Genomic DNA, 16,931 nt, shown 5'->3' with positions numbered 1-16,931 from the left:
CCACTGATCAGTAATTGGCCCTAATTCGTTCGTCAGAACTGCCATCCGCCGCCGGGAGCGGGAGCTCTCTAATCGAAGCCGGGAGGGTTCTTTTCGCACGTCGTTCCCTTGCGCGGACTTGTGCCGGGAAGAAGGAACATTGTATTACTTTTTTTCCGCACCACTGAAAGGGCTGCAAGGCCTGCTCCGTTCGGTTGTAAATCATTTGCAACGTTAATCCAATCAACTTCCATTTAGCTGATCTGCAAACTGTGCCCGGGCCTGATTCCTACAGCGCTCTCTGAAACGGGGAACACATTCCTTTTAAAGTGTGTGCACACCCGTTCCCGACGAGAGGCTGGGAAAACTCCACTTCGAGCGCGCATTTTCCACCCTCTAACCTCGAAGGAAAAAGGAGCTTAAGGGGGGAGAAGCTAGCAATTAGTCAATTAAGTACACACGACCCAACCGTTCGACGTTTAAACCAACAAACGTCAAGTGCCGGGAGTTCACAACACTCAACCGGGTGCGGGTGCGCTCTTCCCGGGGGTGGATGTTTAATGAATGAATGCACATGCAACTGCCACTGCGATTCGCAATCGGACCTCGGCAGAGCGGCAGTCGTCTCCGTGGGTCGGTGTGTTGGGTTATCGCCCATCAGGACCGATGCTAGCGTCATCGACGGCTATCCTCGGATCGCTCGGATATGGACATTACAAAATTAGTACCTTCGCTCCAAGGACATCGATTGTCGGCTCCGGAATTGATGGAGTTCTGTGTGCTTTTCTCTAATGACCAGGCGTGCAGGAGGGCTTGCATCCCTCATGTATGCGATTACTAATGAATCGCTGCAAATGAAACATGTCTTTCCCGGGGTTTTTTCCTTTGCCCTAATTGTGAATGTGAGCTACGTTTGCGACAAACAAGGGCCTTGGTGATTGATCGATGAGCATTTGCTATCGATTACCGGAAAGCAGGTAGTTTTCACTATAGTTGAACTATCCGTAAATTGTTCCACAAGAATAGAATCACGACCGTGCCATATCATAAAATATGTTATTTGAATTTGAATAACTGCAACAAACGTAAAACAATTAAAATAATTCTCTGTTTGCATGAGTCACATAACGGCTAATGTCCCGTAGGGCACTCAACGAAGCATGAAACATTCGAAACCAACGCGATTAGTCACTTGACCCCACTGGATTAGTCATGCACCACAGTTCGCGTTCGATGTGGCACGAATTCCTTCCTATCTGCCGGTGCTATTCTTCATTCGTTCCAGAAAAATACACATTCGTCCGGCATTTGTGGCAAACCCCTTTTTTCTGCTGAAGATATTCACCCTGTCCCGTCCCAGCATCCGAGCCTTCATGGTTGGAATTGTTTTAGTTTTCTCCGCTTGGATGCTGTGCTTAAAACAAAAGAATCATAAGAAACCAAATAGAAGTATTCCTTGAAAATCTGCGCACCAGACGGAACGAGGGATATAAAATACCAAAATTGTGCCCATTTATCCGTCTGATGCAATGGAGATAAAATTTCATCATCTTCCTCGGTTTCACTTTTAATTCGAGGTCTGGCGAACAATGCCACGCCTCCTAAAATTCCTCAATAATAGGAAGCGATCCCTTTATCGAACCTCTTGTCTGATGCCAAGCAATCCAGACGGCTTGAACGGAAAGCATTGGCGCAACCTTCCAAGAACCTATTTTGGCGTCAGTTTGGAGTATCTTAGAAGGTCCGGTTTAATGTTTCACCGTGCAAAATATAAATTTGATTAGTTTCGATTTTAGAGATTTTTTTCAACGAATGTTAGTAAGTTATAATTGAGTCCAAACTTGATGAGTTTAGAGTGCGAGCAATTTTAAGCAATTTGCAGTAAAGCAATCATAAATCGGAAACATAACAGAACTGCATTTTTCTCAGTTCAAAAATTGTCATTACAACATGTTTTCAATATACAGCCGCTCATAAATGAAAGGCAGTTAATTTATTTGAAATTCACGGCAAACCTAAAAATATCAAATTATGTTTAATAGCTTAAGGCTTTTGCTTATTTTTATGTTCGACTAAATGCACCATCTTATAAACCCATAAATCATTCAAGCCAATTATCCAAGCGCAGCATTCGCTTTGCCCACCATGTTAAGCTCGAAACCATTTTGCAAAAGGCAATAAAACTTTAAACAGTTTCTACACTCGTCACAACGAAGCCCGACGCGACCGTTGCTTGTAAATCTTAAATTTTCATTTCCATAGAACGAAAGAGAATTAAATTATCTAAAATAACCCGTCTAATGGCTATTGCTCATGTTCATCGGTAATGATGCAAGTCCGCTTCCTTTCGGTGAAATCCAACTCGAGGGTTGATTTTTGGCAAGACGCTGTTGCTGCTACGGCCGATCGGTTTCTTCTTTATCTCCGTTAATTTTCTCTCTCCAACTTAATGCCTGCATCCCTCCGGACCAAAGTGCGCAGTTTTACCGTCCCGTTTTACACCCGACGTCGAGTTTACGATGGTGGATTAATAACAATAAATAAGAAACGGCAGAATACGACCGCAGGATCGGTGAGCCTCGGACTCGCACCAGGTCCAGCCATACGCAACGCGTTGCAAACGGAAAACGCACACCCTTAAAAAGGAGGCTCATAAAAATTATTCAACAGAATAAAAGAACTCCAGCCCGGCTCTTGGCTACCGGGCTTCTCGCCTTGCCGTGCTCGTTCGCCGAGAGCGATGGAAAAAAGGTTTACGACAAAGGATTTCGGTGCGCGTCAGGCAACGAACCTGCTCTCGGTCGTTTTCGATTTTAAAGGTGCTAAATAAATCTTCCCTTCCCGAAAGTGGGCTGCCGACTGCTGTGATATGACCCCGTTGTGTAGGGACGTTCTTCACCCCACCTCCCCTTTATTCTCCCACTCGGTGGCTGCGGTTAGATTGTGGCTTTGGTTGCTGCAGGAACGATCGGACCAGAAAACCGCTGGACGTGCAATTTATTTATGTGAGTGCCTTAAAATACCCCCGTATTTTTGCTTTCGACAAACGGTTCACGTTTCTTTTAAGTATATTTTTAAACGCGAATAAATTAATTCGCCTTGCATCAACACCACATGATTAAATGGATGGATATTTGGATGAACGTTTAAAATCAGAGTGTCGATTATTTTTCTTAACACTTGAAATAAATGAAAGACATTTTGCATTAAGAAAATAAAACGTATCTTTTCAAAATGGCTTGAAATAAGTTGCACGCTTATCGGCTACTGTATTCATTGGATCTCCATTTCGTTAATTACATCCATCAATCGCATTCGATCCATCCGCAAAGAAATCGCGTTTTGTTCTGCAACATTGTAGCGAGCTTTAAGAAGTGTTCAAAGAGAAAAAAAATGATCCAAAAATGGTGAGGAAGAATACGCAATCATCTCCCATTACCAACGTATCCGCGTTTCGGGCGCAATTCGGAAGCTTCCTAAACAACGCTACGACCGGGCGCGCCAGCAAACCGTGTCCGGCTAGGGAACAGATGGCTAGCATAAGAACCAGCGCTTCTGATTGCCCTCGACTGCGCCATTACGGGCATGTTTCGCACGGGGTCGCGGAAAACGTGACGATGCACCACGCTGCAGGATTAATATTTGCAGCTTCTCTGCTCCCGTGTCTCGATCTCTGTGGGAGGAGGAAAGAGATTACCTTGCGGTTCCGTGGACAGTAGCCAGCTCGAGGTTGCCCAAGACGTAACGATGTAACAATCGGGGCCGGTTCGGGCGGTTCTGTTCTTCCACATCGTTCTCTTCTTACCCGGCAGCCTCGGGTCGATGACTTTCCCCCCAGCCGAACGGTAGTTCGATGTGGTGTTTGAGGTTTTCTCTCGTCTCGAATGGGGGATTTAAATTTCCTTTCTTCGTTCGCGTTTACGCACTCACACACACACACATCGATTGTTGATTGCGATGCGATGTAAGTTGGGGATACAAGGATTGAGTAACCAAAACGCAACCGATTACCAACGCTTGAGGGTAACCAAACCACCTCATCCCAAGGGAGGTGGTTCGTGTAAGTCCGGCAGCTACAACCTAGACTGATTAGCGTGACTAAGGTTTAGAACGGCTTTGCCCCCCCAAGGGGTCGGGGGATGAGGTAGTAGGTATAGAACAATAAATCCATTTGGGAGGCTGCAATAAACCGATCGCGATCGAAAGGGGAACGGTAGCGAGCGAACGAGAAAAGAAAGTAACAACTCAAGACGATTCTTGACTGACGCGAGCCTTTCCTCTCCTGGCCCCGGTTTCTGGCTTCCTCTTGCTATCAACCGGGAGAGAGGGAAGAAGCGAACGACAGCAAAACAACGGACGAACACGCCAGCCCGTGGCCCGATGGTTGCGGGCTCGTCGTCTGCTCGATCGTTCAAATCTGCGGTTGCTTGGGTCTCGCGATCGCGATCGTTGCGTGGCAAAACAAATGATCTCGTATGTCTGCGTCGTCGCTCTGCGCAGAACGAAGCGGGTAGAACACCTGGGCCTCGGACAGTCGCGTTTCAACGACCCCAGCGACAAACAAATGGTAGAACGAAACGGTAGAAGAGCTGGGGTGAGATCAACGAACGCCAGTTGGGAGACCGTGAGACGAGCACTGTGGGCGGGGTGGGATGGATGGGGAGTATTTAAAAGGGATCATCGTCGAAGGAAGCTCATGGAGTCGAAGCAAACCGTTTAAACACCATTTTCACTGTGGTGTTGTTCCTTCCCTCGCTGGAACGATCTTCCCTTTGTGCGCCTTTTTCACTTCCAAATCGAAAAAGCGCGACACAAAGTGACATTGTAAGCGATGGCTTTAGCGCGCCTGCGCGAGGATACGGCGTTTTCCCGCTGCGATCGACTGGGACCTTCCCGATGTGCCGTTACTTCACGTATGTAAACACAAACATGTGCAGTGATGCATGCCAGTAAACAAACACTGCCTGTCTCTCCCCCACGGCCTAATCCGAACTCGATTCCGCTGGTCTGTAAACGAGTTTGGACGCTGTTGTGCATCCATAATCCGATCGACGACGCGATCGCGCGCGTTTTTCTATCCTTTCGCGCCTTTCCATGTGCGCATCTTGGTCGCGGACAGTGATGTACCATACCGGGATTGTATGTGTGTGATGCTTGGGAGATTTCCTGCTAAAATGTGTTACTCAAGCATAGATTTATATTTAAATAGTTTTCTGTACGATAACTTATATTTGATTTAACTACAAACATATTTAATAGGTTTTTAAAGTATGGCTTTTCGTACTGTCAGTTGGGTCTATTGAATGAAGCTAGACCTATATTCGATTATGAATAAAATTTTTAACAATTTCGATGACTTGTTTCCCCCAACTCAACTACTTTTTTAACCCTTATTTTCTAATAGCCTTCAAAACAATTTGTTCAATATTATAAGTAAAACAAACATAATTAATTCATATTTGTCACAAAATAATAAGATAAAATTTATCAAAATATTGAAGAAAAAAACAGTTAAATCTTAATAATGAACACGTTTTGAAGAAGATCTTATAAAACTTCAAAGATTTCGGAAAATCGAGATAATAAACGCTGTAATCTTTTCCGAACTGTACATCCCTGTTCGTGTAGCCTTACACTTTCAGCTACGACGCTATCTTCTACTCGGGTCATTTACTAGTTCTTTTACTTAGCTTTGTCGTTTTGTTCGTTCGCCAAGTCTTTTCCTTCTTTTATTTCTGATTTCTTCGTGGTCTGTTCTTAGCGTCGTTCTTGTCGTCTACCATTTTCTCGCCCGTTCGCTGCGCAACCCAACGCTGAAGGCTTGATTGTTTTGGTCCTCGTTCTGTTTTCATCCATCGTTTTCACCTCTCCCATCCCGTGCTCCCATGAACACCCGTGACCGAGGTTGGTTCCGTATGCACCACCTGCTCAACATGACGGCCATTTCCAACCCCTACCCATCCGGACGAGCGTGATCTTTCCAGTTGTGCCAGAAAGAACATACGGTTCGTTGTGTTTCTTCTCCCCGTGGGTTTACTTTTCCTCTTACCTACTACGATCGTACTTTCTTTTCCATCTACCACCACATCCATCCTCGTCCTCCGGTTCCCCTTGGTCCACAGTCGGCCACGTTTTACGCTAGCGTTTTTACGTTTTTGTTTTGTTCCGTTCATTCGTCTACCCGTCCGTCGCGTTCTCCTTCGCGCTTCGTGCAGCTTCCCTTCGCTCTACATCGTACGCAAGTGCACACACAGCGTCTTGATCATATTAACCGCCCTCGTCTCCTCCACCTGTTCCTCTCACCACCCTTACACACACACACAGGCCCATTTTAATACTGCTTCCCTTCGTCCTGATCGACGCACAGGTCAACCCTGCGCGACACAATCAGCTTCTCTCTTTTGCATCCTTCAACCCCTCGGGGCTGCGGTGTCCCTCGTCTTATCGTACCAGGGCTCCCAATGGCAACCCTGCGTACTACCATTCCTTCTTCGTTTCCTCTGCACCCCTCCCGGTCATAAGATTGGCGTCCACTCCGGGTGCCTTTTTTATTTATTTATCGCTTTTATTTATTTATTATTCACGCTTCTCTCTCTGGACATGGTTGTGCGTGTGTTTGTATGTGTGTCTGTGTGTGTGTGTAATCACGGCCAAGTCCGTAAGCGGCCCATCTCCCGCGTGATGGTCAAACGAGTGCGGTGCAACTTGTGCCCGATGCAGTGGCCAACCCCGGGATGCACTTTGTAAGAGGAAAATGACGCGGGAAGGGACTGACCGAAAGGGGCAGGTAAGCGGGGAAGGAGTGGATTTCTGTTTTGTTTACAATCAGCTTCGTTCTGTGGCTCGCTTCTCCGCTTGGCTGTTCGATCTCTTTCTCTACTCCTGCTTGATTTTTACTTTTCTGCCTTTACGTTCTTCCCATTTCGTTCATTTTTCTCTGGTCCTCCACGCCATCATTTTATGGATGTGATCGTTCTTTAATGCTGCTGCCTTCTTTTTATTTTTCTTTCCCCTTTTAGCTGCAGCCTTCGTGCCCTACCCTCCATTGGTGCTCGGTACGCCCTTATTCAATCCGTTTTACGGCGCTCGGGCGTTCGTTCCTACGAGGCGAGTGTCCAAGTTGGGCCTGTCATTCGATCACACGAAAGACGATCACTTTGCTCCCTTTCGCGTCTCTGAACCCTTCGCTTGTTTGTTGTGTGCTGTTCTCCTTTCTTTCCCCAACCACCTCCCCACACACTCCCATGTGCCACCGTCACGTTTTTGTGTGTTTATGCCCACGATTCTAGGTGGATCTTCGAACCAGCAAACCCGGCCAAGGGACACCTTCTGCGGCCGGTTCTGTACTTCTATTTTTTTCTCTTAACAACGCTTAATTTTTACCTTTCACTCCGGCCACCACACCCTGGAGTACGTGGCCTCCATTTGGCCCTACGGTGGAGAGGTTCTAGCCAAGATAATCCACCATCCTTTGCCCGGATCTCAACTGGTTGCATCGGGTGCTGCATGTGTTTTCCATGGAGATCTCTTCCATTGGATCCGGTTCTTTTCGACGTTTTACGAAAGTGTTGAGTTTGTTTGTTCGTTTATTGCATCTTTTTGAGAATGTTATAAATTTATAGCTTCCTTCAAATTTGCCTGCAATAATTAGTTTTATTACTTTAATATAATTATTTTCCGTTGCTCTTGACCACATCTCAACCGGGTTTGCTTAAATTTCGTGCCTTTTTATTGCATTTCCATTTTATTGCTATCGCGCACCGAACATGCACCGACTCGTTTCGTCTTGTTCAGATTTTTCTTCTGTGCTTGCCCGTTCTTGGTTTATCTTGGGATCACGCGATCACGGGTTCGTTGTGTTTGCATGTGTTTTACTTTTTTTTTTCCTCCGGTTCGTTAAGGGCAGTGTTGTTGGTAGGAGAGTGCATCGACTTTTCTGTTTTGTTATCTTACGTTCGTCTTTCGGTTTTGACTTTTGGCGCGCTTTTCTAGAAACACATTGTTCGGTTGGCCGGTTGGCTTTTACGTATCAGATTTATAAATTAAAATTGATGGTCATTTGGGTTAGATTTTAAAAATGAATGACAATCTTGAGGTAAACTACCCTCAACATTCAAACAATATTTACATCCAAATAAAATTTGTATTTTTCTATTTAAAAAAGATTGCTTCATTGACCGGAGCATACATCGATGTAATAATCCAAAAACGTTTTGAAAAAGTCTTACAAAATGCACTTTTTCCTACTGCGGTCCTACCTAAAGGTTTCTAAATTGATCTCGGTGTTATCGAAACGGGTTTGCTCTCCCCTTCCTCTCCGTGGTGCAGTAAGAAGCTTCTTGTTTCTTACATCTCCTTCTTACATATCATTTCCCTTCCTCAGGCCCTTTCCGTGTGTGCCGTTTCGACGGTTCCTTATTCGTGTGAAGGCGTCGCGCAAGATAAGTAGGCCACGCGGTGGAACTGGTTTTCTTCGCCCGGGCGTTAACGCAACCGAGGCGGCCAGATTGTCACTCCCCTCGGGCGTGTATTCTTGCCGGCGCAACGGTGCTGTTTGTGGCCACCGTCCCGTTCCGGGATAGTGCATTGACACGGGGCCCTCAGAACAAGTTCGCCCACCGTCCGCCCCACACCCCCGATGCTACCGAATGCAGCACACTGGAAAAAGGCAGCAACCACGCAGAACGCGAAGCCCTCCGGGAGCCGACCGAGCCGACCGCGGGTTATCGTTTTTCATATTCAAATGAGGTGAAACATATCTGCCGCCGTGGGTTTCGATTTACTCTCGGCTGCTGCTGACCTGCGTTGGCCCGGATTCGGTTCTTTTTTTCTCTCCTTTCCAAAGGGTTTTTACTCCCTCACCTTTTTGTCCATATCTGCTGGAGGAAATGGAAATGGTGCTTCCGTCACGGTAAAGCCCGGGACGTCATAAGGGGATGGAAGCAGCTTCGTTTAATATACGGGCCATAATCCGTCCGCAGAGTAGTGGATCGTGTAATAAATGGATCGTTTTTTTTTTACTTTCCTCTTTCATTCTTCAACGGAGGCCAATCCGGCATCCTGGTAGGATTTGGTTAATCGTAACGATAAATCAATTCATCCTGTCCTGGCTGCAATGGCGGCTTTCGGTGGCATATCTGTGGGCTTTCAGGGACATTGGCGGTGATGGGGTCGAGGGTCAGAAAGCTTTGTGGTCGGCAGGAGAGCGAAAAGGTTTCTCTTGTGTTGAACATGAACATGAAGTTAAAGAAGTTTTTCAAGAGCGATTTTAAATGTGTTTATGTCCATTTTCAGCAAATGAAAATGTTTAAATAAAGGAACGACCTTTGGTTTCTTTAAAAAGTATAGTAAGAAAGAGATGTGTTACGATAAATCTCTTACAAATTGAAACACTAACTGCAACTTGACCAAACCAATTCCGGAATCGGGTTCGGTTTTTATGGTTTGTGCAGCAGGGCATAAATAATGAGGCACCAAAAATGCACTGTTAAATTAACTCATCATTCGTTCCGGATTGCTTAACACTGTGAAATGCTTCACGTTTTTCTCACCCCAAAAATAAAAGTACAAATGGTGGCACACGTTTGGGAGAGGCTATTTAGCATTTCTCGATCGCTATCGCTACTCTGTTAACAAATGAGACACGATGTTCACTGTTTGGGTAGTTTACATGGGAAAGGCTTGCGGTTTTAGGCACCTTACAAATCATCGAAACGGTTCGATCGCAGATAAGAAACGGTGGCCATCCAACACCCACTCATCTACGATCGTGTGAGTGATAAAACAAACCACCCCCTGGGAAAAAGAGCAAGCCGCGCGAACACAAAGTGTTACAAAAACGGCGTCAAGCACCTCTAATGGGAAGGGGGTGGGAGGTAGGAGGCATGCTCGAGCGGGGAGGGAAGCGAACAGCAACAAGAAACGAGACACCGGTAGCGAGACATTCCGCGAGTAAACAAGGAAACGCGCGATCCGCGGCAGACAGTATGGCACCGGGGAGTAAAACCGCGAGTCAAAACAATGCTCCCATTAGCTCGGTGTGTGTTGGAAGGTAATGAGAGTAGGGAGGGAGGGAGGGAGGGAACGATGTAAACTTCATCTTTGGAATATGACTCGAGACGCAAGACACACGGCTGAACGCAAACATCGCACATTGGCGAACCGATTAGTCAATCAACGGTCAATCATGATGTCACACTGCCTTATTTGTAGTTCGAGCGTATGTTTGTGTACATACTTTGACCGACAACATTGGACGGCGCAACGGAAGGCGAAAGATGTTTTGCCTTATTTATCGTCAGTGTTTTTATTTAATATAACCAGATAACGAGAGTTGTCGGCTCGGCTGAATACATTCACTGCCTCTGGCCGATCGCCTCGAAGTCGATGACGTTTGTGTGCATATTTCTTTTCGCCGCATCGCAACAAGGTGGCCACGTGAGAATTTTAATTATCTCTGCGCCGTATAGAGGAATGTTTCTTGTTGAATACCGCCACTCCTTGATCGATATTCCGCTCGGAACTCATTGAGTAAAATTTTTCGCCAATCTTTGGGTCCATCAAGGGATGACAAAGCCGAGGCCGACAGGATGTGGAACCCGTGAGAATGAAAGTGAAATTGGGTTTAGCTCCCTTTGCTAATTGATAAGTCCTTGGGAGTTGAATGGAATTTGAAAGACATTGAAAGCACAACAGCAATAAGATGTTTAATTATTTAAATTACATAACAAAAATTTAGGTTTAAAAATTAAAATAATGGTTGAATGCCAATATTTGTAAATATGCAACAGTAAATAGCATCAATAATGTTGTCAAAAGTTCAATAACCTATTTTCTTAGCAATACAAAGTTATAAAACATTGTATAACTTTAACAAACTAAACATAGAAAAGATAACAATCAGATAGGAACAAAACAAAATGATAGTAGCATAAAACATGTTTTTAAGAATGTGATGCAATAAAGAAAGCAATAGCGCTGAAATGATACGATTTATAAAATATAAACCGATACATTAAAATAATGCATTACAGTCCTCTTTGTATATTTATGTATTAAACTACAATACACAAAATCATGTTTTGTAGACGTGTTTTTTTATAACTCTTTTACCACCTTGACAAACAGCCTTTTTCTTTTCCAATATATACTCCTTATCGGAGCAGTTTTATTTTTTCCTCCCAACCGAGCCTTTTACAATGACTGGGCGGAATTTGTTGTTTCTTTTTTCATATTCAAACCTTCGCAACGTGCACCGTAATGGTCAATCGGTGGCTGGCTAACGGTTCCTTATGTGCTACTACGTCACACTTATCGTTGCTTCCGCCGTTGCGCGTTGAGTCACCGGACGAGCATTTTAATTGAACCTAGGAAAGGGTGCCGATTCGACGCGATATCCTTAGCAAAGTGCCCATGTTGGGCTTCCATTTGGCAAAGCGGTGGGCTTCAGAACAGCAACAAAGACTTTTGTTACTGGAGCAGCTTTAGCGTCCTTCCGTGTTTGAGGAAAAGTGACAACGGTACGAAAGGAGAGCAGAACGTTTGCTAATATGCTGTATGCCTGGGCTGTGGAATGGTTTGTTGAAGGATCGAAACGTTTTAAAGTAAACCGATTGAAGTTACTATAATCAATGCTTAGAATGTATGACAGTTTTAGTATAGTTTTAGTACAGTGTTATTACATTTCGTTAAAAAGTCTTTACCTGTAATTATTTGTATCCGTAAGCTCGTAAAAGACTTTGGTTCTAAACGTTGGTGTTTTATTGGATTCCATTTTCCACAGAGAGTCCGCCGACACCGCTCTCCCAGTCGCCCCCGAGCGCCTCTTGCAGCCCGTCGGCCACCGGAGGCTTCTGCGCTCCGCCCCAGACCGCGTTCTTTCCGCGCACGCCCGCCAGCGCCCCGGCCCTGGGATTTACGAACGGGAGTCGCCTGTTCTTCCACCCGTCCGCCCTGGCCCAGCAGTGCCCGCGGCCGGCCCCCACCCAGCCGACCCCGCTGTCGGCCAACAGCCATTCCAGCAGCAGCGGCATCAGCAGCTCCCTCGACACTCCCTCCTGCTCGTCCGGCACTCCGTACTAGTAAGTGTCATCCTGTGTAACACCTGTGTCCTCAGTCAGAACATTTGCTTCTCCGACTCCAAACCAACTTTAACGTGCGCACTCTATTCGCATTTTCCTTCCCACAGCGTGCAGAGCCAGGCGCAGCCAGTACTGTTCCAGTGGCAGGACGATGGGGACTCGAGCGAATCGGACGGCTCGACGTCGCAGGCCACCTCGTCTTCCGGCTGCAGCCCGTACTGCTACGGGCTGGACGAGTCGGAGTCCAGCCCGGCTGGTTCGCTCACTCCGTCGTCCTCTAGTGCGGCCAGCCCGACCTCGTCCGGCGTGACCGTGTACGCGGCCGGCGTGCCGCCCCATTTGGACATGGCCATGGCCCGTCGCGAGCAGCTGCAGGAGTTCCCGGGCAAGATACCGCCGCAGCGTAAGCGCCGATCCCGCACGCCGAAGCCGAAAAAGACGAGCCGGGTAAGTGATCGCATATTGGTGGTACATGACATTCTCTAATGGTAAAATACTTACCATTCGTTGAATAACTGAACACTAATCATATCTTACATACAAAAAAAGTAAGAGCGCATAAACAAGCTACGTTTAAAACGAATAAATGCTTTACCCATAAATGAATGACGTGGTACCAAACGAGTTGATAAAGTTTTAAAATTCAAAATAGAAACTTTTATTTTATGATACTGCTTACCAACATCGCCAAAGAGATAAAATGTATTTTTGAATGAACCAAACATTAACACGCCATGGCTATTATTTTTGATAGCCAGCTGTCATTTGTTCTAAAAAGTTTTTGTCGCATAAGTAAATGAAAATGTATTTTAAAAAGTATAATAATATTTAATAGCAATTCTTTGGGAGGCTAAGATTTTCTTTAGCCTTCAAAATCCGTCGGTTTAGCAAAAGTTATAAACAAATTTTATTGTAAACGATTGTACTAAAAAAGTGTGCTGAAAACGCTTGGCAGTGAACGTGTTAAGGTTATGTTTTGATAGTGAAATGAACATTGAACTAAAATAAGTGAAACTTATGCTAATTTTTTCAAGAGCCTGTTTTGTGTTGATTTTTATGTTCAGTATTTGTCATATAAATCAATCAAATAATTGTGATGAACACCAGTTGGTTGCTGCAAATCAAAATTTGGTTGAAAAGAGATCAACCGCAGCAGGGGGCGGTTCGTAAAAGATCCAGTTTCAGTTGCACCCACAAGCATACAGAAGACCAGCGTCTTGAACTAGCCCCGACAAGTGGACCATTTGGTCCCCACTCTTGGCTCTGGACTCATTACGCTATTATGCTGCATGCCCCACGGACAGCATCGGAACCGGAGCATAGCACTATCGCTGACCAGAGAAGACGCAAAGAGACGCACCAACAATTACTTAACGTGTCCCCGACCGCCGATCGACGATCGACGATCGGTTCGTTTATAATTAGCCAAGCTGGCAGCCTCCACTTGCCCCCCCGGCATTTTTATTCCCCCTTTTTTGCCCCCTTCCCTCCCGTAAACAAACCACCCAGCCCGCGAGCTGAGGCGAAGACGCTTTGTTTGTGTTTTAAACCCCGCCGCGCCACGTCATCACCGTCACGCAATGGAACCGTTCCTTCCTTCTTCCCGACGCCGTGCTGCGTTATGATCGATGTTGCTCCATTGATGTATTATGCGCGGGCCTGTTGTGCTACCGGGTTCATGTGTCGTTTCGGTTTGGATGCTGTCGTTCTTTCGGGTTCTTTACCATTCTTCCTTCGCATGTGACTTCATCTCGGGTCTAGGGAGATTTTTTTTTTTTTGAATGTTGCGTTGTTTATTCTTCGTAAATAAACAATTGATGGCCTCTATTTTGCGGAACGGGCGCGCGGTCCACTCGAGGGGATTTATTTTCTCCCCACGGCACACATGGGGCACATCGTGGAAATGTGGAGCATTATTGTCACAAAGGTCGCTGCGGGTGGGGAAAAATGAACCACCGAAACGGGAGCAGCAAAAGAGACATCACACTACGATTGCAGTCGCGTCAACGTTCAATCACACTTTGAGCAAAGCGGTCGGTGTCATAAGGTGATGCGGGAACCGAATGGCAAGAGTGCCGTGTTTACTTACAAATCAAAACTCAAAAAAATGCACCTTCATCAGATCGGACAGTAGCGTCAAAGTAGCGCGCCTTACGCACGACCAGCGAGTGGCGGTGGCAGAACCCCTACCCACGGTTGACCCAGCTTCGCAGCAGGGGAGCGAAAATCGGTGTTGTTTATTTAATCGATACCCATTCCACTGCTCGCATGATGCCAAGTCCCAGGCCGAATCTCGCGCTGCGTAATGCTTGCGCGTGGTGTTTATTCTTCATTCCCTCGGTTTCTCTCTTCATTTCACTTCATCACTAGAAGTCGTGCACGTGTACTTCTTTCGACACGTGCCAGAAGGGGGGGACGGTAAGCGGGATTTGTGGTTTAAACATCGCTCCAAATTACCCTCGTCCGATGAGCGATTAACGGTGGGAAAACGGTGAGAATCTTAATCAAATCAAATCAAAACCATCACGGTCAAAACGCTGGAAACTGAAGTGGATGAGTCTAATAAAAAGGTTTGGCTAGCCGTTGACCGTTACCTTGGTATGGTGTGTTGAACAAAAATCAAACCCGGGCTGCCCACCGTTCATTGACCCACGCTAGTTGTCGCACGGTGAGCATAAAGAACCATGCGCCTCCATCCAACCGAACACGTTTTCCCAGCACGGATCGAAGGTCTACCGTTTATTTGTTTGGAGATAATTCACATAATGGTTTCCAAATGCCGTTCGGGCGTTGTTCATGAATTTTCATTGCCCAAACAAAAATGCCCTGGTGGAGAAGGGTTTGATAGGGGAGGGATGAGAAAGCTAGCAGCATCGAGATAAGTTTATGTCGAGAAAAACAATTTATAAATCTTGGCACTTCTGCTTAATACCCCCTCAGAGTATTTAAATTATCGTAAAACATTCCTATGAGCACAAACATGTTAAAGAACTTGGCAAACAAATCAAAATAGTAAAAAAGAAAAGAGGAAAAAATGGAAAATAATATTCATAAATTCTGATATTTAATTCCAACAATCTTATAGCTTGCAAAACACGACCGTTATATTCTCGCTTTCCTTTTCGTTGTTCAACACGCCAGGGTTAATAAAATTCATATACGGGGAGCGTACATATGTGATTTTATTATCGAACACGCGCAGGTTTCACATGACGCCAAAACGACGTGATTCGGATCGCTCCAACAATTAGATTTCGTTGGGCGCATATCGGTTTACAAAATCATAATCCTCTTCCACGTAATGCAATCCGATCCAAATAGAGATGTCGTTCCCTTCGGTGTCCCACTACCGGTAACCCACATTTCACTGCACCGATGATCCCCCTCTTATCGTAAACGAAGCGTTGCAAAAGTAGAAAAAAGAGTACATAAAAAACAACCCCACCCTGATCCTCTGGATAACGCTTCTCGGCAAATAGAATCCCAGTGAAAGCGTGGCGCTACTTGAGCGAGTGGAAATGATAGTGTGCATCACGCATAATCGGGGCCGTTGCAACCGCAAAACCACAATCAAATCACGTCCTGTGTGGATGCACGTGCCGCGCTTGCGATTGTGCATTAGCGCGTGGGGTGAGAGATTAAAAAAAAAGAAGAAAAACAATATCCAACCGGGGGGACGCTGGTGGTGCGCGGGGAAAGACGAACAACACGATAAGAACGTCTGGTAATTGCCTACAAATCGTCGCCACCATTATCGACGCCATCATCATCTGCATCGAAACAGCAGCCGCCGTCGCGTGTGTTTACTATTCGATATATAGGTTAGGTGGAGTATGTTTTCGTGCCGTTTATCGAGCCACCGCCACAACCCTCCACCCGGTGCATTTGCAACCGGGTTGCAAGAGGGAGCCTATTTAAAAGGGGTTAAATTACTGATAATACTTAGCTTGCGGTCACCTCGACGTTTGTCGCTATCGTCTTGACTGGACTCGTTTGGTTGCGCGTGTGTTGCCGGTGTTTTTTATGCGAATCCTTTACACCCCCTTTCTCCGACCGATGACCCCCTTCGTGGCGTGACCCATTTTCATGCATCCTCGATACCCCGAGGGATTGAAAGTACGATCTCCCAAGCTAAGAATTATATGTTAGAATCGAAATGAGTCAAAGTCACTCTGGAATATTTTATTTGAGAACGTCAAGAAAAAGTAAAAGATTTATTTTATTACACCGAAATTATATTTATTGCTTATTTGGATTGGTTATTGTAATGCTTCTAGCTTTCATATTTTTGTATTTTTTGTTTGTGTAAACTTCGCTTTATATTTTTCCGTGCTATGTAATTTATGTTATTCTAATTTATGTTTATTTCTTACCTTCTCAAACTCTCTTCTAGTTCTTGGAAAAACCATTCATGTGGCAAATGGCTGTGACGGCTGCCCTGATCGCTCTCGGATGCGGCTACTTTGCTGGCCGGTGAACACAGGATGGGTGGACCCGAACCGGAAGCTCGCAGTACGACCGGCGGCTTCCTACATTTGCCCAACCATCCCGGATCGAAACCACCAGCCTGAAGAAAACAATAACTAAATGCCATTTCCGTTACGACGAAACAGAAAACAACGGACAGCACCAGCGTTGATGGGAACTCAACTTTAGTACCCTCAACTCCATCGTACGACCTGCGATCATCAAACAAGAGGAGCAGCGATGCCAGAAAGTTTAATTTTATCAACAAATACACTTTTAACTGTAATTTTTCCAACCCAACGTCACCAACGACTACCGGGTACTATTATAGTAGAAGTAACGAGAAGAAATATAAAAGTAAATAGCAAAAGTGATGAGCTGTAACACCCAATTATCCGGACGGAG

General features: G+C 45.6%; 1 protein-coding gene across 1 annotated transcript in view; it reads left to right on the top strand.

The window, feature by feature from the left end:
- LOC131271931 (splicing factor 3A subunit 2) overlaps positions 1 to 16,536 on the top strand; it is a 56,277-nt gene extending 39,741 nt beyond the window's left edge. Inside the window, exons 2-4 of the mRNA XM_058273521.1 lie at positions 11,762 to 12,059; positions 12,167 to 12,506; positions 16,453 to 16,536. Coding sequence (XP_058129504.1) covers positions 11,762 to 12,059; positions 12,167 to 12,506; positions 16,453 to 16,536 — 722 coding nt within the window. The remainder of the gene's footprint in view (positions 1 to 11,761; positions 12,060 to 12,166; positions 12,507 to 16,452) is intronic.
- Positions 16,537 to 16,931: the final 395 nt, after the last annotated feature.

This window comes from Anopheles coustani, chromosome 3, assembly GCF_943734705.1.
Source record: "Anopheles coustani chromosome 3, idAnoCousDA_361_x.2, whole genome shotgun sequence".
Classification (NCBI taxonomy): Eukaryota; Metazoa; Arthropoda; class Insecta; order Diptera; family Culicidae; genus Anopheles; species Anopheles coustani.
Note: the sequence above shows the minus strand (reverse complement) of the source record. Positions and strands in the feature narration are given on the sequence as shown.